The 23,716-nt window shown below is 40.7% G+C and overlaps 1 protein-coding gene across 1 annotated transcript; it reads right to left on the bottom strand.

Annotated features, from left to right (window-relative positions):
• Positions 1-250: 250 nt before the first annotated feature.
• On the bottom strand, positions 251-15,364 carry kcnj5 (potassium inwardly rectifying channel subfamily J member 5). The gene is made up of 3 exons (XM_062418859.1): positions 15,302-15,364; positions 12,270-13,143; positions 251-639 (listed from the first exon to the last, which is right to left on the bottom strand). Exons 1-3 carry the CDS (start codon positions 15,362-15,364, stop codon positions 251-253), a joined length of 1,326 nt encoding a protein of 441 aa, XP_062274843.1.
• Positions 15,365-23,716: the final 8,352 nt, after the last annotated feature.

Raw genomic sequence — 23,716 nt, 5'->3', positions numbered from 1 at the left:
CAACCTTTAAGTGTAGATATAGATACTGTACGTGTGTGTCTGTGTATGTGTACTTACGTGTCTACAAAACCAATCTATACTATAGATTGACGCTCTAGTAGAGGAGTATTGCATGAGCCGGGGGCTGGAGAAAGATGCCTTGTCTCTCCAAACATTGCAATGGAACAAGCTGGCCATTGACTAAATGAAGCATTATATTGTCCAGTCCTCCTGTCTTTATTCTCCTGGGCTGTTTAGCTGATGTGGCTCATCAGTCAGGCAGTCCATCAGCAAGGGGCAGCTCCTCTAAAGCAGCAGCTGAGCCATTGGTTTCTCCTCTGTCACCCCCTGATTCCCTCTCCTCCTTGTCCTCATCCTGGTTTAGTGGGTCTGGTTTAGACAGGCGGTCTAGGGGGTCAAAAGTTTGCGTTTTGGGTTCGGTGGGGCTGAGGAGTGAAAGCTGAGGCAATAGAGGCTCATCCCGAAACTTAGCAGCCATCTCCTTGGCGCTACAGGTTGGGGTGTTGGTTTCGTAGACATCATGGAAGTTGTTGTAGTCTACCTCGTAGAAGCCCTTCTCCAGAGAGAGGACCGGTGTGAAGCGATAGCCCCAAAGCACCTCAGTGTCCAGGTAGGAACTTCGCGCCTGACATGTCATCCCTGTTACAGGTATGGATAGGCATAAGTGTCCACATAGACATACACACACAGACAAACAAGCACAAAACATCCACATATAGCACACATACACACGGTTTGGAAAGAGGCAAGTACACATACAGTCAGAGCGGACAGGTAAACAAACACACACAAAGATGGAAAGAGGTGTGGGGGGGAAAGAGAGACAGCATCAGTTAATTATTCATGCTTATATAGACACTACACGCAGAAGAGGCCAGTAACCTGCACCATGTTTCCTGTAAACCTCCATCGTGTTTGTGTAAGCTAAAATGTTTGAAATGCCACTGATCTAAATAGAAAGGTTTTTTTTTGTCATTTTGTTTGGCTGACAAAATACACACAACTGACTGGCGAAACAGTGTCAGGATTAATTTACTGTTGTGTGATTGTGCCAACAAGCAAGTCAGGAAGAATAAAAACCAAACTAAACAAACACGTTTGGGATGCCAAACTTTCTTTTGGAATGGAAAAAGAGAAATACTCGGCCTTGAGAGATAAACGCTAAAGCCACAACTTTACTGTAAGTGTTTCTCATTAACAAAATGTATGTATTGCTAGTGTCGTATATGGATTTTTAGGCACTACACAATGGTCTTCTTTATGGGCAGTGTTGATTTGTAGGTGTATGGTTAATAAACATTTTTTTTATGGCAGCAAAACCATAGGTGTAGCTAATAACATGAATGATGCTCCACCCTCTATTCAGTGTCCCAGAGAGCCATTTCACTGAGCCAGCTTGCATGATACCAGAGCCCTGAAACTGTCTCAATGAAATGGAATGTAGTCGTTAATAACGTTACTAATTACGTCTGTGCTTTTCCTGAAATGATAAAATCTCTGCTGTGAAAAGCTCTATTAGTGAAGTAGCTGAGCCGCAGATAGCCATGCGACTAATGATACAGACACAAAATGAGAAATGAGAAATGGGAAGTACAGAACACGCAATTTTACAAATGTGGCCGTCCATTGTTACTGCAAGGTATTTGAGTGTTTTAGGTTCAGTGGGAACATCAGATGCTTTTATTAGCGGTTAGCAGGCTTGTTACTAACTCGCATTGCTTGTATTCAGGGACATGTTTTGTTTTAAGGTGATTAAAAAAAAGTTGTTGTCCAGGTTATTTCAGTGAAGCACACTCCTTTTCCTCCCACAGCTTTTTGTTTATCACAGAGGTGTATTGCATTCGGTTAATTATCCTCATCCTCAGGAAAGTGGCCTTTCACCTTTCAAACTTTCAGAAGTTGATTGTTGTACTGTGATACTCGAAAGACAGAGGTGTATTATAGTTGTAGTATCACTTTAAACTGAAAACACCCAACTCATCTTGGATACTGATTTGATAGCTTGCTTGCCCAGCTGTTGAGCAGTGTGTTTTTTTTCCTTCTCCTATGAATGCATAATATCCCCCGATAACATCAAGCATGTGCTCTAAAATAGATGTAGATGCCAAATTGATATGGCGTCTAATGTCCCTGCAAGAGGAGGGGCTTTTACACCTTTTTTCCCCCAGCTTTCCCTCTGGAAGTGAGTGGCCTAGTTTTCAACTTTTAACTTGTTTGTTATTTCTGTGACTATCATCAAATTTTGGTTTCTATTGAGAAGGGTTTTCTATAGTGTCTGTTATTGTTTGATGTGTTGGTTTTAAATTCCTAGTTTAACTAAAACTTTGCAGTTCAAATACATTAAGAATATTGAGTGAGGATCTTTTAACATCTTGTCGTATTAGCATTGAAAAGATGCTGCATACAATGTTAATCATTATATTGAAGGTGTTACTCAGGTGGACTCAATCCAAGACTTTTCATAGACAATATTACAGCATTTTGATGATGCACTGGTATGTTGATTATCATAGTATTCGATTCACAAATACAAATAGTTGAGTACTCTACTCCATCCTCCAAACACACACACACACTTAGACACACCAACAGGTTTTCAGATACTACGAGGGACACTAGAGACTATCCATAATTGAAGACACACTCCATTTATCACTATCAGCATAAACAAATACTGTATGATAATGTCTCTCTTTTTTCCTGTGCTGCTACAGTCAGCCCTTGGCTCCAGAACAGTGAGTTGGCTTTTTCATCTGTATCTTTTATAAAAGCACCTGTGAGTTTTGTTTTGTTTTATGCATGTGGTTAAAAAAAGTGTGCTCTGTGTGTAGAAGACACACCTGTGCTGTGATGTGTTCATGTGCTTCAAGACTTGACAGTGTCTGTAGCAGATGAGCAGCAGCCATTGAAGTAGAAGATGTTACTAAATTTGTATTATTCTTTTCATGACAATAGTGTTTTTGCTTTTTTGTTGGAAATTTTGTGTTTCTGAAAACACAAAACAACTTGTGAATGCAGTGATGTTTGGCAGCAGGTGAGCACAGCACCCACCTACTGTAAAACAGCTTCTGCATTCTGTTATCTACTGTATTTCATTACATTGTTATTATGTAAACTACAAGGCTGCTGTTCCATGCTCACTGTTTCATCTTCCGATCACAGATATATTGTTTTCTAATATAAAATGATATTGAACTGTGGTTCCCAAACAGACTTACAGTGAAAAAGCAACAAAAGCAAGCATGGGACATCTTGAAAGGGATTATGGTATCAGGGATCGTCAGGTATCGATGAGGGCAGAGCCTAGATGTCACATTCATGTAGTGTAATGAATCTGTCCTGTGTTTTTCTTGCTATATTTTCGTCGCACCAAACACCTAACCTATGACTTATTCTCTTTTATTTGTTGTAAACTATCGATGCGGTTTATGTCGAAATCAATAATGTTTATGCAGTAAATGGAGTCAATCTTAATGCAATAAAAAGCTAATAATATTTTGTATTACTACAGTTAATCTCTTGGTTGTGTTCTGTGCTCTTGTACTCATTTGCCCTTGTGTTTCATGGTGACTCTTCATGTCCCCCTCAAGGTTTCATGTACACAATCTGCTCTGACTACAGCGTGCTGACTAAGCTTGGTAACCTGTATAAGGACAACTAAAACTCATTACCGTACCAGAGAACAAGACGCCCAGGGCATGTCTTTTTTTTTCTTCTTCTTTTTTTTTTTTTTAAAGGATCACTCCTCCTTCCTTATAAAATACATTTTGCTGGCTTTAGTTGTAAGCATGTATGTTATACCTGCCAAGTGTTGTGCTGGGGCTATACAGATGCACAGAAGCTTGTTCTGATCTGACGTCCCATATCATCAAGTCGGCATAATTTTCCTGCGTCTTCCAAAACCGTTACAAATCAATTTTATGGTGTGACAATGCTACGGTTGCGGTTTGGTTAGATTTAGGCATAAAAATGACTTTGTCAGGTTTAGGGATGTTGGGGCCTCGACTTAAAGGAATATGATGGACTGAGCACATGGCTTTTCTTTGTCTGCTGAGAGACAAAGCATGAACTGCAGCCTCGAGGAAAGTTCAAGACCTGATTCGAGTGACCTGCGCCCCCCCTCAGCAAAGGAAAAACCGCCAAGGGGGCAAGAAGCGCTCCTTCCCCCCAGCCCTAACTGGTCTGGGTTTGAATCAAGATGAACTCAGGGTCCCATAATCCCCTTTGTGACTCGTCCCTCATTGGCTGTGAGACACCCGTTGTCACTTCTAGCCACTGATGTCACCGCAGTCTTTAAAATGGGGACGCGCGAGTAACACCTGGCCTTTAAACCAGTCAACCAGCAAACGAAACGCTGTCTCCGCTAGCGACTGGCTTAAAAAGGTAACCTTACACGTGTATTCCTCCCCACACCTTTCCTCGAAGCTTTGACCCGCGGGACAACAAGAAAACTTCAACCGGGTTCCCATGAACTCCACCCTGTTAACGGATCCGTAAGAACCTGCTAACCAAAAGCAGCTTTTAAAACCCTTTCCTGCAGACGAAACGTAGGCAGACCCCCTCGTTTGAACCCGTGGATGACCAATACCCATGAGAATTGTCGAGAGCCGAAATCAGCGCCTGTTAGCCTGAAGGATCGGGGAGCTTGTGGACAGCGTCTGATTTTCCCTACCGGACCTTGAAAGCCATACCACTCGCACCAAGCCCATCTTACAATAAGAGCTTTTCGTCTGGGCAGTCATTAGTGTGTGTATAATACTAGTTTAGTATTAGCTTGTGTTTGGGCCCGCGCGCCCTCACTTGCTGTTTGACTCCATGAGTCTTTGTTCAACAGTTGTTGCCATAGTGATATGTTTCTGTTAGCCAGCCAGGGCTTCTGTTAATGTGTTTGTAGAGGAATTAAGTCGCCCTGTCGAGTTGAGAGACCAGATAAAGCAGACATTGACCCGTGGACAATCCAAGCACTGCATTTCCTTTACAATCACGACTCTACCTTTGTTGGAAATTTAACTCGCCGTGGGTTAACGCCATCTTGAGCGAGAGGAATAACAGCTTTGTCAGCCTGCATCAGGTAACACATGTACACAGCCTCCACGCTGTGTGCATGTTTATCTGTGTACAAAGCTTGCCATTCTCTCTCCCTCTTGATCGCTATCTTCCCTGCTTCTCTGTCTCTCACACATCCCTCATCACACAGCTGTTGGTGAGACAACACAGGCTAAGCTAAGCTACATGCTAAGTAGCCTTATCGTCAGCATAAGGGGAAAGATGAGCCACCCCCTTGTGTTTGTTTCTAGGAAACGGTACACAAATGTAATCATGTGACAGCATTTTAAGGAAGAGGGGATCATTTTTCTAACAACCCGTGGAGAAGGGCAGCACATGGAAAATGTGGTAAGAAAAATATGTGTAAAAATGTGATTTTTTGCTTTCCGAGTGAATTCTGTTTGTAACCAGAGTTAACCTTTTTTTGAAAAAAACTGGAATAGATCCACATTCATGTGCAATACAAAGTAATAGGTGCTCTTCCAAGGTATAATAAGAGGGCTGAAGAAAATCACGAATGTCAGCCTACTTAGCTTTGAGAGGCATTTTTTCAAAGATGGCAGTCGCGGGGGAAGATGAGCCATCAGGCTTGTGGCAAGTTGAGCTTACAGACTTGATTAAGTGATAGTGTTTGAAGGTTCCAGTCTGATCTTCCCCTGCAACTTGAAACAGTGCGATACTGAATCCATGGGCTACCTTAGTTTAGTGTAATACCTTATGGCGCTTTTCCACTACACAGTTCCAGCACGACTCGCCTTGCCTCGGTTCTTTTTGCGTTTCCACTAGGGAAAGTACCTGGTACCTGGTCCTTTTTTAGTACCTGCTCTGGTGAGGTTCCAAGCGAGCCGAGTCGATACTAAATGTGACATCGACACACTGCTGGCCGCTGATTGGTCAGAAGAGTTGTCGCTGGAAGAGTCATGAGCCGTCCCACACAAGAATCAAACCTGGCATTTTTAAATACCGGCAACAGCGTTACCATAGTTACAGCTATACGGCTCAATTTTCTTGCTTTGTGTGTGACAGAAAGCCTCATACAGCAGCAAGTACACCACTGCCTCAATGTCCTCCATTGTTTATGTGTTTTGTGTCGTGTATAAAACGAAGTCACAGCAGTTTCGCGGAGCCGTGCTATGACGACCCCGCCCACGTTGAGTAGGTACTTTTTTGTAATAGAAAAGGTCTGTCCTGGAACCGTGTCGAGGCGAGGCGAGCTGAGCCGAGCCGAGTCGTGCCGGAACTGTGTAGTGGAAAAGCGCCAATAGTTTACCTTAGTGGCTTAAAGTGAATACCTTAGTTTAAAAGATGTTCAACTGTTTATAAGAAAAAAAGTTAGAAAGTTACTGGTGTGACCTCGCTATTTTAATCCTACATTGTTAAAAGGAAATAAAAGGTTTCTTCTTTGAATGTGTGTTTTGGCTCATCTTACCCACACCTATGCTCAAGTTGTGCCACAAGACCAACTTTTTTGGAGGGAGTATATATGTCTTAAACCATTTGAGTTATCTTGAAGTTCTAGCTTACAGAAGATGTAGAAGACTTTGAATTTTTGTTTGATGTTAAGATTGCGTAATAAAACCTTTCACACAAATTACAATGATGAAAAATGTAAAAAGCGGATAATTTTACCCCACTCTCCCCTATCCGCCTTCCCATGCTCCTGAACACCCCCATTCTTACACACACGCACCCCCCCTTTTTCTCTCTCCTACACACACACACACACATAACTTCATAACTATTCATTGATTAACTTGTTAATTAATCATTTGTTCATAAATCGTTTATAGCTTTAAAGAGAAGTGTTTTGTGATCATTGTGCATATGTTATTGTGATAAGTGGCTGATTCACTTTTCCTATTTGATTCTTGATTGAGGCTAATTTGACAGTTTGGTTGTTGTTCCTGGTTTCTGGGTGGTGCCCCAAATTAATAACTAGAATTGATATATCATTATTAATAACCAAACTCCCTTACACTCTTACATTTTAGGGTACCCAACATCTTTTTGGGGTGACTCGTAGTGAGGCTACCCCAACAGGGAAAAATTGTAATTTGAGTTTAAAATGTTTTTTCCTGTAAAGCTGGAGTAGAGGATTTTTGTCTCCCCCTTCTGGCAGTGAGAGCAAAGGGCGGCACCTGGCTATGATTGCTTGACACAGGTATGCGGCACGCTCTTATGTGCACCCCAAATGACAGGCACACAGGGAGGGCCGGTAAAAATGTTAGGACTGTCCACTGTCACACCGAGATGTGTCCCAGTATGCCCGATGGCCAGTACGCCCCTCGCCAATCCACTGTTGCTGCTGTAAAAAACGGTGGTTAATTGATTTGAGCGGCACACGGCCCAGGCGAAATGACTCATTTCACTGTCAGAATTTTAATCTATTTGTTCCGATAAAATTTCGAAAGTCTACAAGAGCCGCAAAATTAACACTTAAACGACCAGGACGGGAATGTTGCGCCCGACGTGAGATTTAAAAACTCCAGTTTACTGTGAAATACAGAGAGATTTATCTGATAGTGATAGGCTTAATCAGCGTTGTGTGAAAGCAAAAAAGTTCTGCACTGAAGGTTTATGATTAGAGGACCTTTGTCTCCATGGTTACAATAATAACCTTGTGATTGAGATCAGGGAGTGACAGTGGCCACGGTTAAACGTAACAAATGTCACTTGGAGACAGGATCTCCTGAGTTAAAGTCTGACGTTTTGTTGACCCATCCATCCACCTCACCTCCTCTTCAGCTGACTTTATTGTTCTATTATAATGTCACCTCATTTCCTCCTTTGCTCCTGATGCACAAGAGCTATAATTCGTACAGCTCCTAAAGGACTTCGTCACTTAAACATAAACATGTCGAGGCACTTGCTGAAATTACTTTTTCTTGGGAGGACAGTCTTTATCTGCAACCTGACTGCCATTAACCCTTTCACCTAGGTATAAATCTAGGTGAAACTGCTGCTGCTGGTAGTTTCCCTTCCAAAAGATGCAGCAGACTTAAACTGGACTGGATTGCTCTATAACTGGACTATATCGGCTGGGCCTGGTTCTGGTTGCTTTGAATCAATAATACTGTACCCTTGCTTTAAATAACCTCAAAACAAACATTTTGTTAGAGATTTTCAGCAATCATATCTGTTGTCAATCCATTTTAAACCACTACTGGTAACTATTACTAAAACTTTCTTTTGGACCCTAATACAGGTGTCTGTGTTCTGGGATGTTCCTGGAAAGCATTGAACCAAAAACATGAGTGCAGACACTCTTGTTCAATATTGATTCAAGATGCTTCCTGAATTATGAGAAACGTCTTGAAGCAGGCCTTGTTTTATGTTTAAATAATTTACTTTAAAGAAAATCATACAATCAGTGAAACAAAGTTTGTTATCAGCATCACTGATGCACGTGGCTGGGCCTCTGGCACACCAACCAGTATGAGAAATGTAACAATAAACTGCAGTGAAAAAAATCACGTTTTCTTTAGGAGCAAAATGTGAGATTAGGGAGGTTGGTTAATTATAGAAAAACTCACAGGAAATGTATATTAAAGGAAAGGTATATTAAAACCTTAAGGCCATGAAGGGGACTCTTTGCTGTTATTTTATGGACAGCTGGTCGCTGCTCAGGCACCCAAAGGTGATTGTAACAACACAAATGTCTGACCACATACATGTTTAAACAAGGGGTGGTTACTATTGTTTTATGTAATTTAATTTAAAGAAGCATACACTGAATGACTGGGCATAAACTTCTCTTGTGAATAAATTGTGGCTTTCCTTTATTTGCATTTCATGTAATTTGTACTGTACTGTAATTAGTTTGTGCTTAAATACATGCTGCAAATAAAAGGATGTGAAAGTGGAAATATATAGATAGACATAGATAGGTCAACAAAGTAAGCAAGGAAAACAGTAATATTTCTCTGTAGCTCTGTACATCATCACCTTTAGCAGCTTCTAAAAGGTAAGTCGAGCAATCTTCCAACTACAGTGAAGATGTTAGTATTGCAGCATAAAAGTCGTACCATTTGTTTGAATCACCTATTCTTAATAAAGAAAATGATAGCTGATAGCTATGTGTGATAGTGAGGTCATTAGTTTTATGGGCCTCAAATACATATATTAATACATTTTCATTATATTCAAAAATATGAATCCCTTAATTGGATCATTTTATTGTGACATTATTATTGTATTTATTAACTGAGAGACTGGAATTGAGTTTATTGTATGTTTTACCTATTTCATTTATTTTAATTAGTATGCAATCCTGTCATCAAGTAGGAAGTTACACTATATTCTTCTTATTATCATATTTTACATTTTTATATCAAATGCAGTGGGAGTGCCTGGAGAGCAAACGCTATTACAGATTTCTCGAGCCTGACTCACAATTATGCTGAAAACCGGATGGTTGTCAATGGAGGAGACAAGTGATGGCCGGCCATTAAGGAGAAAATGAAGCCATTTCGCACCCACTTATCTGTCACTACCAAAGTCTGTGACAGCATTCGTATCATGATGTGGTAAATATTTTACTCAAGAGTTTGAGTCTATAGAGTATGTCTGAACAATTCATGGGCAGCAGTAGATGCTCATTTCAATCTTTCTCAACTGGACTGAATTCATGAAATCATTATTTGTTTGATATGGGGGCCATAAATGTATATTCTATAACTGTTTAAAAACATTTTAGTACATGACATGCATTTACTGTATCTTCACACTATGAATATTATAATACAATATGCTTTTATGTGGGATCAGGTCGATAGTATTTTTTGTGTACTACAGCACTGGCCCAACATTGATTGATGCATAATTACTCTGAGAGGATGATTCATCAATTTCAAATAGCAAATGAGAATGCTTATTCAGCCATTGAATGTTTCTGACCTAATGTCTTACACTTCAATTTTAAAAAATGCGCTTATTATCAACAAAAGTTATTTTTACAGGCTTTATTCAAACCTAAACCTGGTCCTTTTTTGGTTAATGGGTCAATGACGTGTAAGGATTTACAACAACTCAATTTTAGAATAATAAAAACCAGCATATATAATGCAGTAGTTCAAACATTCAGAATGTTGTGTACCTGAAGATACATATTAAAATGTGAAAGTGATTTTAGTGGGTTTTTCAAGATTAATTGGCACTGGCCTTAAAAAAAAGTCATGTGGTGCGACCATGATTCATCTTGAAATATCTTATATAAATAAAAGATCATCATTTACAAAAATAAAAAAAAAAAAAATGCAAATACTTTGTTTCCAATCACTTTATATTACTGAAAACTTGTAAAAAAAATAAAAAATAAAAAAAAAAGTGAAGCGTGTTAAGTAAATTAATTTATTTCAAGATGAATCATGGTCGCACCACATGACTTTTTTTTAAGGCCAGTGCCAATTAATCTTGAAAAACCCACTAAAATCACTTAATTTCACATTTATAATATGAATCTTTAGGTACACAACATTCTGAATGTTTGAACTACTGCATTAGATATGCTTGTTTTTATTATTCTACAATTGAGTTGTTGTAAATCCTTATACGTCATTGACCCTAATACCATCCTGACTTCAGCATGTGTGTCAAATGCAGTACTGCAAGCATTTATATGAAGCTGTTGGCAAAATTTGAATCTAAGTGTCATGATTGCAAAAATGATGCAAAATGGGTAAAATTAACATTAGTTAAGCTTAATTCCCAGGCTTAGGCAACCTGTTTAACAAGTCTCAATAAGGTTAACATGAGAACGGAGTTGGGGGAGGAACAGTAAATGGTCAGATTGGTCTGTTGCCTAGCGGTCAAGGACAATGACGTCATAACCCCTGCATGACGCCATGGTCTCTGCCGGGGAAGCAAGAGGTGATTTAATGTCTGAGTCAAGTATCCAGCAGTGTGGGCAGGAAGCATGATGGTGCAAATAAATAAATAAATAAATAGAGAGATCAAAAATGAAATAGAGCAGAAATGTTCAGATGCATGCAAAGCCATGCCTGATCACATTAGGGAGCTGTGTGGTTTGTGCTTTTCTTTTTTTTTCTTTTTTAAATGACAATTATGTGTCCACGAGACTAAAACGCTCCTAATCAACAAGTGTGTCTCATTTATTGATGCAAAGTATGTTGATATCTAATAAAGTAAATTAGTAACATGTATAATGCATTGTATTTAAAATGAGTGTATTATAATTAGCCCTTGAATAAAGGCCAATAAACAATGCAGCTTAGGCATATGAACAATACCTGCTTTATCCAATACCCCACAGAAAACACATTAGAACAGCAAATTAACAGCTAGCAGTGGGTCATCATGCTGTAGAGGTCTGTATTCATCACATAATAATGATGAATAATAAGGTGATTGATGTTTCATACAAGGTTTTTTCAAAGATTTTTTCAAAAAATTACTTTAAATATCATAAATTGAGTGTTTTTGAAAATCCCATGAATGAAACACGGACCTAATAACCTGCTGTTATCTCATTTTGATTGTTGAGGTGAAGACGGTGCAGTTTGCTCTTACAGCCTCGACAGACTTTTGTTGGGAAATAAGAAGCTCTGTGGAACTTTACAGAAAGACTCGGTCACACCTGCCTTATAAATGAAGACTAAGCCTGGAGCACTTCTTGGGACTGCCTGGCCTTTACTCAAAACACAGACCAGCAGTGTGGGTAGCTACACTTCATTCATTTTGAAATAAACAATATCAAAGGCATAACCTTGAAGCAGCAACAGTGGAAATGCGGGTAGCAGTGAGTACATTGCAGCACAGAGAAACATTTGCAAGGCAGTTGTAGCAGACAGCATGGATGGCTTTCAAATTATCTGCCTCAGTTGAAGTAAAACATGCTTGGAAATGTTCAGAAAGGATTTGCTGATTTGATGAGTTTTTTTGGATTAATGAAGAAACAATTGCCAGCCTCCTCAAAAACATTGTTAGCTGTTATGACATCATTAAAATAATAAAAACCTAATTGAAACCTGTGCTAACCTTGAGCTGAAATGCATTAATATTATTTATGTCTCACTTAGGGAGCTGATTATCTCTCTGTTTCCATCATTTACACTATTATCTTTTGCTATTATTTCCATCCATTTATCCATCCTCCTACCCCTCCTTCTCAGCTCACTTCCTGCATTCAACAATTCATTTATCCAACTATCTGTCATCTGTATTCTCTCTTTCCTCCTCCCTTGACCATCTACACCCCTTCATACCTGTGGCCTCCACCATGCCCTCGAGGATAACCACGATCTCGAACTCCTCCTTCTCCATTTGCGCCAGTGACATCGACCAAAAGGGGCTCTTCTCGTTGATCTCATGAGAAATGATGAGCGGTGACACCAGGAAGAGGCGATCGTCTCCCGTGTCAAAGCCGATGTTGATGTCAGTCTGGTTGAGTGGGATGAACTCCCCCTCCTTCGTCTGTTGCGAGCGGATCAGCTTTGCTCGGATCGAGGCCTCCACGATGTGAGAGTTCCTCAGGTCACCAACCCGAAACATCAGGCACATCTTGTTGTCTCGTACTGATATGACAGCTTTGTGTGAGAACATGAGGGTTTCGGCACGGTTCTTTGGCTGTGAGATCTTGACAAACATGCAGCCCACCATCATGGCATTAACAATGGAACCCAATATGGCCTGCACCAAAAGCAGTATGATACCTTCAGGGCATTTTTCTGTGATTACACGATAACCGTACCCAATGGTGGTCTCCGTTTCAATGGAGAAGAGGAAGGCTGAGACAAAACTGTTGAGGTTCTCAACACAGGGGGTCCAGTCCTCCTCGTCACCATGCACCAGATCCCCACGGATGAGCGCAATCAGCCACCACAGAAAGCCAAAGAAAAGCCAGTTGACTATATAGACCAAGGTGAAAATAAAGAGACTAAGACGCCAGCGTAAGTCCACCAGTGTTGTGAACAAGTCACTGAGGTAACGGTAAGTCTCTTGCACGTTTCCGTGATGAACGTTGCACTTGCCATCCTTCTGCACATATCGCTGACGCGGTTTCCTTGCTGGGTCGGAAATCAAGTGGGTTCGCTCTGTCGAGATCTGAGCCTCCCGCAAGTGTTTGGGAAGCTTCTTCACCTACATGGAAGATGAAAGATATAGATAGAGAAAGGCACAGTAAGGGGAAGAAGGACAGTGAAAAAAAAGCAAGCAAACGAAGACAAGGGGGAGAGTTGAAATGTTTTCCGACAGTGGGATAACCTTTTTTTTTAATGTGATTTTATTGTAGCCTTTGCAAACCCACGCTGTTCTGTGCTGCCGAAGGGGAGGCGAATAAAACTAAGTGCTGTTGCATAGTTAGTACAATGACATTGTAGGTGTCGGTGGATGTATGTGTATGTACTGGGAGAAAGAGAGTAAGGACACAACAAGAACACAAGGTAACCCAGGTCTTTGTCTGTGTTGGCCCAGCTCCAGTGAGGCGATCTGGCTCCACAGCTGTGCCCTGCCTCTCCCCCTGTCCCCTGTGTTCCCTTCCGTCGCAACCAATGGGACATTGGCAGCACATCCTTCATCCTCCCCCAACAGATGCTTATGGCATCCTTAAAATGAGAGACATGTGCCTAGCCACATATATGCTCTCATGAAGAAATAGGCTTTCACATATTGTACACACAGGATTTAAATATGTGGTGTCATGCACGGTTTAAGAACATTTAGGGATACAAAAAACAATGACTGTCACACATTCAGGAAATATATTGCTACAAGCACTAAATAGCATTTGCCAAGTTGCTCTGCCCCCCTTTTTTTTTAGACAGATCCATGCATAGATTCAGATGGGAAGGCACACACCAGAGGACACAGTTGCAATGCACCTTTCAAACAAACCAAGGACATGTTGGCAGCACACTGACACTTTTCAATCTGAGTTGATAATTGAAAAGTGTTGTGTTGAGGCACGAAAGAAGCTCCTGTGCCCTCTGAATCTCTCACTGCTAATCGGACACCTGTGATCCGTCTCCCTCCAGGGTCATGCTCACATCACCAGGAAAGTTATGTCCTTTTGTGCTTGTACTGACTGCTCTTCTGCTCTATCACAAACACGATCACTCTCACAGTCCAGCCGGGGAAGGACATAATCTAAGGGCACCACAATATCCTTGCAGTGCCTTCGATTGTAGCGCCTGGATAATAAAATCTGTCAGAGAGGTTTTATTCAAGATGGGAGTTTCATTGAGATGTCAGATGGTGTTTCACTGCTGTCCTGTGTGCACGCGGATTCGGTCAGGCATGCGTGTATTGAGTTTTTAGATATCGATTTGAAGTGATCTCTGTTTAAGGAACGTTTTGACAAAGAAGAATTGAAAGACAATGCTTATTGACCAGCATCGCAATTAGTGGCTTGATGACAATGCATTCAGTAAATGTCAACGGGCTCCCTTATGACCAGCTGTGCTCAGAGATATTGGATCAAATGTAGAGTCGAGACAAAGCCAGCCCCCCACCCCATTTATCAGATTTAAACTTTCCACTGACAAAATCAGTGAATGTTCACACATTTGTTGTTGTTTTGTTTATTGAGTTCTTGTAAATCACTACTACACTGCTTTCAAATGAGAGGCAAACAAAATATGTCCATTGATTTCCACACTTTGGGCTGGTGCTAATTGAGTGATGGATGAAGCTGTCACAAGCAGTGTCAACCAATCTTTGGCCTTTGTAGTCAATACAGTCCCCGGGGGTGATGGTCCATAAACAAATTAATTCGTTCTCTCTGCGTGGCAGTAGTAAGTGGTGGCTGTTTTCTCTCAATGAGCTCTCCCGGCCACGCTCGGGTACACAGTATAAGTTCCAATCAGCTGGAGAATCAGCGCAGATAGCCAGTGAAACTCCACCCCCTTGCTATTGGGAATGAGTAAAGTGTTTTTTTCCTTGCATCTCATTACCAAGCAAACTGAAACATGCGCTTATCTGAACAACACAAACAGGTTTGGTTTGACTTTTGTTGTGCTTGATCTATAATCTGTACCACTTAGTGGATCTATAAAGTATGTATTCAGAATATCTACTGTATATCTAAGAGCCCTTTTATCCTCCTTATTCCCAACATTCTTGAAACCCGTCAGTCTGGTTTTCTTCCTCACACACACACAGCTCAGTCCCACCTAATCCTTCCCCTCTCTCTATATCTCTTCTCCATCTTTTTCTCTTTATCTTCTCTCTCAATGTGCTGCCACTACCATTTCTCATCACATGGCATCTGTCACATATATTTTTTCTCACAGTTGTTTACCTGTGCTGGCGTGACACCTATCTCCATGTTGTGGTCCATGAGGACTCGAGAATCTCCTGCCATCCTCAGCTGAAGCTTAACACCTGTAGGACATAAAAAAAGTACATCGTCACTGAGATAGAATTCAGCCAAAACAATGAAAGTATTTCGCTGGCATTTGCAACAAAAGAATGAGCTTCATTGCATCGATCACCGACATTAAAATCAACCAATGCAAAAGAGACTAAAGGTCAAAGCTGCAGTGCACTCAGACATACAGTATACAAGCTTTATCTAGTGGACCTTTCAACATTTTAGCCCTCCTCTAAAATGCACAGCCTCTTTGAAAAGAACATACATTATGTCTACGCTAACAATGTGATGTTGATGTATAGTGTAATCCCCCAAGAATATTATTTTTCACTTGTCATTTATATTGCTTAAATTGATCAATATGTCAATATTTTCTAGCTGGTGTATATGTATGTATTATGGGTTTTTTATGGGTTCTACCATAAAAAACCCACAAAGGCAGTTTAAACCATTTGCTTTTAAATCTCAAATCTTCAGCAGAGTACGATATTTGCATTTGCATTGGCTGGGATATGGGTAGAAGCTAAGAAGCTACCATTACTGCAGTGGCATCTCATTTGTAAACCCAGGTAATAGCACTGTGGTGTAGTCTATGTCAGTATGTGAACTATATCATGTCTTTCGGGGGCGCTCAACCCAGGGCAGAGGGTGCACTGAGAGAATATTGACATCATATATATGATAATCAATTAATGAAGACATAAAACCAAACATCACTGTATGATACAATACAGCCAAGCAGGGCACACTATGCTCTGCGGAGCAATGTACTATATTCTATAGCTTATCAGCACAAATAAGACAGAGAGGTTGAGCTGTTGAGTTGTCACCCCCCATCTCCAGCTTCTTCTTTCGCTTGTCCTATGTTGTCAGTGTTATTTGGTCTGTGCTGACAGCAGTCCCAGCAGCGGGTCTACGCTCAGTGTCGGTTGTCACTAACATTTGCGGTAGAAAATGGCACTGGCTCTGGTCTTCAGTCAATTGACATGTGTTGTTTTTTTTTTTTTTACATCACTGTATGCTGACGACCACATATCAGAGAAAAGAATAATATCGATTTGGTGCACAGACTGAGTGACCAATAAAGTTTTGGTTTTTTTGATCTTTCAGTAAAACTGGGTGAAATTTATGATAGCTATAGCATGGCCACACTTCGATGGTGATGGCAAGGATAGTATGCATGGCAGTATCTTTATTAAAGTGAATAAGTGATGAATAGCCTTCTTGCGTGAATCAAAATTTCACCAAAATTTCACAAATCATGTTTTGAGGGGAGCTCAAAGGATTTCACTTTTTAACCACTTTTTACGGAGCTTTCACCCAACCCAAAATGTGAGCGACGAATGTGTGTTTTATTGTCTCTTACGAAATTAGTGCCAAAACTTCAACTTTGGGGAGTAAAAGCAATGTTAAATCAACAAGCCTGTACTCTGTCAAAAAATGTGAAAGAATACTTCTGAAGAGGTTCACTTTTAAATGTTCATATCCATTTTTTATTTTATTTTATTAAATTGTGTAACTCACCACAATGCAAGAAATCATCAGCGAGGATGACAAGCGTTTGCAAGAAAAATTAAACTAAAGACTAATGGCACAGTAGCTGAGGCAGCTCTTTCACACAGCTCTCTGTCATGCATCATGTCAGTCAAAAATGGTGATATTATCTCTCCCAAAGCTGATAGCATGATTTATTTATTTACTCATAATTATGGAGATATGCTCATGCTGCTGCCACTCACCTCTAAACCACTTAAAGCCCTATACTTAACTTGTTCATTCCATCCATCACTGAAGACAGCTATCACACTCACTACTGTCAGGTCAGATATATGAAATCACTTTAAATCACATTTGCTTACTACTAATTTGCTCCCCCAAAGGACATTTTTGTTGCCATAATTGTTGTAGAAATCAGGATGGATGGAAGTGCAGGACTTTGACAGCAAGGCTGGGATTTTGCATCTTGAATCATGTGTGCGGTGCAGGTTTAGGCAACACAAAACACTTTTATCAGGTAAAAATCAGGGTTTCAGTGAACTGTTAAAGTAAGCACACCATGTCTTGTGCTCACAGTCTGCAAAAGATAAATTCATCTATCAAAGGGAACCACTGCTGAATGATTTCACTGTCAGTTAAACTTTGAGGTGTGATCTCTAATGACAAAGTTGATCTGAACACAAGGCCGTAGCCAGGATTTTTCAAATACCGAGGTCAAAAAGAGACCACATCTTAAGTATCTGGTCCACGTAATCCATGATGTATTTATACCGCTTTCTTGCTGTGCATTTCTCAGTCATGGTCACTCTTGTGGTCCAGTTCTTTCTTATCACTTCCAATTTTGCAACTTAAATCAACTCCTATTTCAGTATTCTACAAACTTCCATTGTTGCATATTTAAAAAATTATAACTGCAATATATTATTTTTTCTTTGTTTGTTCTTCAAATGTGGAATGGAGCACGGCCTGCTGGGAAAGGGAGAAAAGGGTTCGTCCAATGAATGAACAGTTGGCAAAATCGGGTCAAGTCCAATTCACAAATGTAGACATAAACATATTTCTGGCGATTTTCAAGTCGCAGTTCAACATCTACTGCAGCGAATATCTTTTCTGGAAGTGAGCACTATATAAATGCTACTTAAAAATCTCCAGTAATATGATGCTGGCTGTATATTTGTGAATTTGTGACGAATCTGCTGACGGAAGCACAACACAGCTGGAGCTGTTCTGTAAGGAAACCAGTTAAATTGGAAACCAGTTGGCACATAACACCGGGGCCGGGGCTGGTGAACAAATTCCTGGTGGATGCTGGCTATAGTTGACTACTTTCGTTTTGACATGGCAGCGGTATCTGCAAGTATGTGTCACGTGACGGTCCGTTGACGCTATTTTCACTTCACAATGAAACAAAACTTCAAGAAAAAAATACAGAGGACATGACCTCGGTGTCCTCAATGGTAGCTACGGCCATGTCTGAACATACAGTACATTTCACTGTATAATTGTGTATTCTGGTGAACAACCACTAATTAAGCCAAGTGGGTAGCTCCAGGTCTGAAAAGTGAAGCCAAGGTGGAAGGACTTTAAACCTGCATTTAGAGTTTAGAGAGTAGAATAGAATAGCTATTTCAGTGTGTTCCCAGGTCAAGAAAGTTAATTGTAACATTTTGGTTGCTTAGTTTTTATGGTAAGTACTGTTTGTTTTAAATCTGTTTTCTGCTAGCACAAATTAGCATTAGCATTATCACAGTTAACCATAGACTGCAAATGGACTGAGCAACTAATGCAACTAAGTTAGCAGCTAGCGTGGGGGTTAGCTTCATCTTCTCATACAAATACGGTAACTTCTGGCTCCAAAAATCTAAGATGACAATGGTCAAAGTAAAAACTTGATGCTTGGGAGTCCACAAACCACTGGGTGAAATCAAGGGTAGCTACTTGCGTTATTTTTTTTTTGCAGTCTATGCATACAGCCCATGCATTTGCAGCTTAGCATGTAAATCCACTGATACTGAACTGAAAGTACAAATACAGGAATATAAAATATAAAATTGTATTTTAAGATCAAAATGTAAAAATGAGCACAGTATCACAAATCAAAGCATATATAAAAGGATCCAAAATGCATAAAGTGCCATAGTTTGTCCCCAGTATACTGTATACAATAGAATAAAATGAGGTGATAGAGGTGCAGCATTTTCACTGCTAAACGACCGAAGGGATTATCTGTTAGCCTCTCATGGGAGATGACCCAGTGTACACTGTTGGCTAATTTGCCCGTACAATGAAGCGGCCTCAGCTGCAACGTTTTTAACTGCGTCATTTTTCCAAAGAGCAAGCTCGTCATTTCCAGAATTGCCAGTTGCTACGGCTTCATGTGCCCGCTCACAGACACACACACACATGTACACAAACGCAGATACACAACTCTATAAATACAAACAAACTGCTCCTCCATGGACCAACAATGCTTCATATCTTATCTAGCTTGATTTTTTCTTTTAATCCGAAGCCGGCAGAGAAATAAACACTTACTGTCACAGGAAATTCTATTGCTTCTTTTACTTTACATTTAATCTAATGTAAAATGAGTGTTACGTGTTCTCTTTGTGGTTGTTTTTAGCTCCAGTGGAGCGATTAGGTGAAGCGCTGACAGGCTACATTATGTGTGATGAGATTTTAAAAAGTATTTCTCTGCTCCTTAGTTGTACTGTATGCTGAAACAGGTATTTTTTAAACATCTCTTGTGTGAGATCCAGTGACAGGAGTAGTAGAAAAAGGAACACTTTTTAATGTCTCCTGAATGATGTGGGATGCAATAACATCTGCTGCTACAGAGGGGAGTGGGGGTGTGAATGTGTTGGGGGGGAACCTCAGATAGAGACCTCATTTTAGCATTAATCTTACAACACCTTTGGAATTCCACAAGAGGCAATTAACTTATAGAGCCCTCGGGTGTTGTTTGAAAATCAACTATAATTACTATAACAACTTTAATTTGCTAAAAGAACAAGGGATACACAGGGTCTTGTAACCAACCAAGCAAACGAACATGGGTAAATTACCAAGGTCCCTGACCTTAACAACATCTGACATTTCTTTGTCATCTGTCTTTGATGTTACTCTATTTGATCGCTGACAAGCGAGGAGAGGGAATGCAAAGGCGAGAGTGGAAAAGTGAGAGGACAACGTCACAAATCAGATCCACACAGGAATGTAGTGTTGACATTGATGGTCCAAAGCAAAGGGCAGAGTGACGTGACAGGCATCTGAGCAGGGAGAAAGACAGACAGATGGACAGGAGAGATGCATGGGACACACACAAACCTTCAGAAAAACCTCACAGAATACATTAAAGGGTTGCAAGGTCTCGCTTTCTGACTCATTTTAGGTTCTCTCATGAATTAAACATGACTCCCTGGAGATTTGTGAACTCCAGACCTGTGTGTATTTTCAGCGAGGCTGTGATTGCGGTGTCTGTTTGCAGCAGCAGACTCAACAAGCCCAAATGAGAGGTGTTCGAACATGGATACCAGCTGGGGTGTTTTATCTTGGCGCTTTAAGAGGGTAACAAACATTTATCTTGTTACCGGGAGAGTGACAGGATGCTTTGGCTGAATTGTGTTTGTGTCCTGATAACAAGTGTACTCATCTATTGTGCTTAATGCCAATGGGCTACTAGTAAACCAGGGAACTTGCTTCCTAAGGGATATCTATAGCACATATATTTCCCTTATTTGCTGACGCTGCATGCTGTAAACAATAATCTGTACAGAGTCCTGCAAAATGTGTCTTTTTTCCTTCTAACCTGTGGCAAGCTCTATAATTTCCCCCTAGGGCCTGTACGGTACTGAATATCACACACTTCAAGATTTAATTTTCTACATTTTCAAAACTTCAGAAACTAGTGCTGTCAGCGCTGTGTGCAGCTCCGAAAGGTAGAAACTAGCTTAGAGCTGAGCAAATAGAGGGGTTTTTATCAATACTAATCACCATTCCAATAAAGCTCCAGCAATAGATTAATTATCTGAATTATATCTCACTTGATCAACATCATTGTAAATGGTTTCATTCTATAAATTACTTTTCTATTTCCCATTATATGGAGGTAATCAATTTGGTTTTTCTAGTATGTGGAGAACACAGTTTCCTGCTTGAGACGTGCTTGTTTTGCAGATGCATAGATTGCTGCTGTTGGGTAGAAGCTTTGTCTTCTCAAATTGTTAACATATCAGTAGGGAAAAATCAGCATTATTTAAAAAAAAAAGAAGGAAAAAAAAGCATTACATTAACCCTTCTCTTACCTTACAATAGTGCTTATGTTTTCACATTTCCTCTTTTGGGGTTGTAACACTACCGTTGACCATGACAGGGTTACCTATGGCACAGCAATATAGTGCAAACTCAGCGGTATCCCTTAGTTTACAATACAAATTTGACTATTAGTGGGCACTCATCCATAGACATTGAGGTCATAGCTTGCAGTTTTCTGTCGATTCATCAAATACGGCGAACAGTGCTGACACGGTAGTGGCAGAAAAAATAGGCAAAAAGAAAAGAAAGGAGGAAGAAAAGGACTGCAACAGAGCGGAGCTTCTCAGAATACTGAAACAACTATATTTACCGAATCACTGCATCAGATAGATATCTACACTGGTAGAGCCGTCCCAGCTTATCTGCTGTCTCTGCTTCGTAGCCATGGAGGCACTGGAACTTTCTATTTCCTTGATTCTTTACCCTCCCTCACTCCTTCCCTTGAGTGAAAGTGAAGAGTCATGGTTACTGGGCCTGTCACGATTATGTCCCGGGCTAAGATTGGCCCATACAATAACATGGCTTCATCACTATCTCTGCTCACTTATGACACTTTGAGGTCGAGTGGGTCAAATGACTAAAAACGTCCCGAGCTAGTTTGGCTCCAGGCCCAGCAAACACACATACAGACACGCATGCATAGAGTCACACATACACACACACACACACACACTCACGCAAACACACAAAGTTCATACCAACCCTCCCTCCCATTTTCCCATTATGCCTGCCCGATTGTGAGCTGAGTGTATCCAGTTGTGTCCTTCTCATGGATGACCTTCTCTGGAGTGACACTGCTGCACCGAGACGTTTGACTCACACTGGAGAAACAATTTCCCTAATGATTTGTCCAACTCTCTCTCTCTCTCTCTCTTCTTCTCTCTCTCTCTCTCTTACACACACACAAGCGCACACACAGACGCATCTTTCTCTTTCCTTGCCCATCATTCACTCTCCCTCTTACAGTACATTCTGCTCACACATGTAGAAAAAAAAGGATGGTTGTTCAAGCCAAGAATAGCTATTTCATCGCTTCATGTTTCAGATCTACGTCACTCTTCCACTAAGATGAATATGTTTTTAAGTGATAGCCAAGATTTCAAAATGGTGCTGAGTGGAGCTTGGATGGGATTAAAACCCAACACCTCCTGGAGCCAAATAACACCCTCTTCAACCGTGCTGGCCTGGAGCATGACAGACATGACGGTAAGAGACCCAGAGAGAGAGACAAGAGATGTGTGAGGTTGGGTGGGCATGCTCCCCAACACCTTAGTCCTTCTTCTTATCAGGCGTTTCTGTCAGGCTCTTACCATGATTTACTGCCTGGATCCCACCTTCCTGGGCCACTTCTCCTACTTAGCAGGAGAGAATGATGGCTAAGCAAAATAACACATTTTAAAGAGAGGGAACTATTTGGAGATAAGTATTAATCTCTGTTTAGTATTGTATATGTACAGTATGACTCTGCAGTAATAAGGTGAATCTCTGCATCAAATGTTACTTGCTGAGCAAGCAAACTTGATCCTACTATACTGGTTCATTACTCCTCCGTTTCACCTCACCGTAAAGGACAGCAGCGCGGGAGAGGAGAGTGGATGTTAGGCCATGAGAAAAGTGGGGCGGGGCTGCAGAGTCAGGCGGCGCATGGCAAATGCTGGAGGAGCCAAAGGTCAAATGGTCTTGATTGGAATTCCTGACATGCTTCACTGTGTCCGTGGGCTTGTCCCTTTGAGGAGCCCACTTCTCTGTAGTCAGCACATAACAAGTCAGATTAAAATAGGATTATGGCTCTGCAGTTGCACGTTAATTCCTCAAACCAGCTTGTTTGTTTGTTTTTCGTTTGATCTGACGAGGAATCCAACACGCTTAAATCTCTGTTGCTGCAGTGGATGATGGCAGATGATACAGTGTGAATGAGTCTTAGCTGTATAAACGTGAAGCAAGTTGGTGTGGATGATGCTCAGCAATCCCTTAATCTTTTTAAAAAAATCTTTAAAAAAATAAATACGAAAAAAAATCCATGCTGTCACTCTGCAGCCCTTATTATCCATGCCGTATTTTTCTTCTCTGTTGGTGTTAATGAGCTGGAAATGTACAGGGATGTGCTTCCCTAGGGTGATGGATGCTCACGGTTCATAGATGCTTACATAAAACCTGGAAAAAAAGAGAAAAAAAACATCCCACCAGATGTAGAGGAGGCCTCAGTGTGTTCGCTTCCCACATCTCAAAGGTACTGCGGTGATTAGCAGCATCACTTTATTATGGAAGTGTGCTTTACATGTATGGGATATCCTCTATTTCAATTGTATGTGAAGCTAAAATGTCTTTGCATGCATGAATCAGTGTGCACTGTTAGTTAAGTTGACAGTCTTCATCAATGTAAGCAAATCATATTCATGGGTATTTGTTATAGTCGCCAATTAAAATGTCTTTGGCTGTAGTAAGAAGCTAAACAATATTGAAATCAGCCTGCAGCTACAGTAAGAGTGGCTATATCTACAAGTAAATGCACTATACGGCTGCAGAAATCTT

This window comes from Scomber scombrus, chromosome 5 (assembly GCF_963691925.1).
Source record: "Scomber scombrus chromosome 5, fScoSco1.1, whole genome shotgun sequence".
In the NCBI taxonomy this organism is placed as follows: domain Eukaryota; kingdom Metazoa; phylum Chordata; class Actinopteri; order Scombriformes; family Scombridae; genus Scomber; species Scomber scombrus.
The sequence above is the reverse complement of the archived record's forward strand: the minus strand, read 5'-3'. Positions and strand labels throughout refer to the sequence as shown.

Bases quoted from the DNA above. Each gene is read 5' to 3' on its own strand.
- kcnj5 (XM_062418859.1), bottom strand. From the start codon at position 15,364: ATGGCAGGAGATTCTCGAGTCCTCATGGACCACAACATGGAGATAGGT. The intron at 13,144-15,301 runs GTAAACAACTGT...TCTTCCATGTAG, and splicing joins TAGGTGTCACGCCAGCACAG to GTGAAGAAGCTTCCCAAACA. The intron at 640-12,269 runs GTATGAAGGGGT...TACCTGTAACAG, and splicing joins GGGCATGGTGGAGGCCACAG to GGATGACATGTCAGGCGCGA.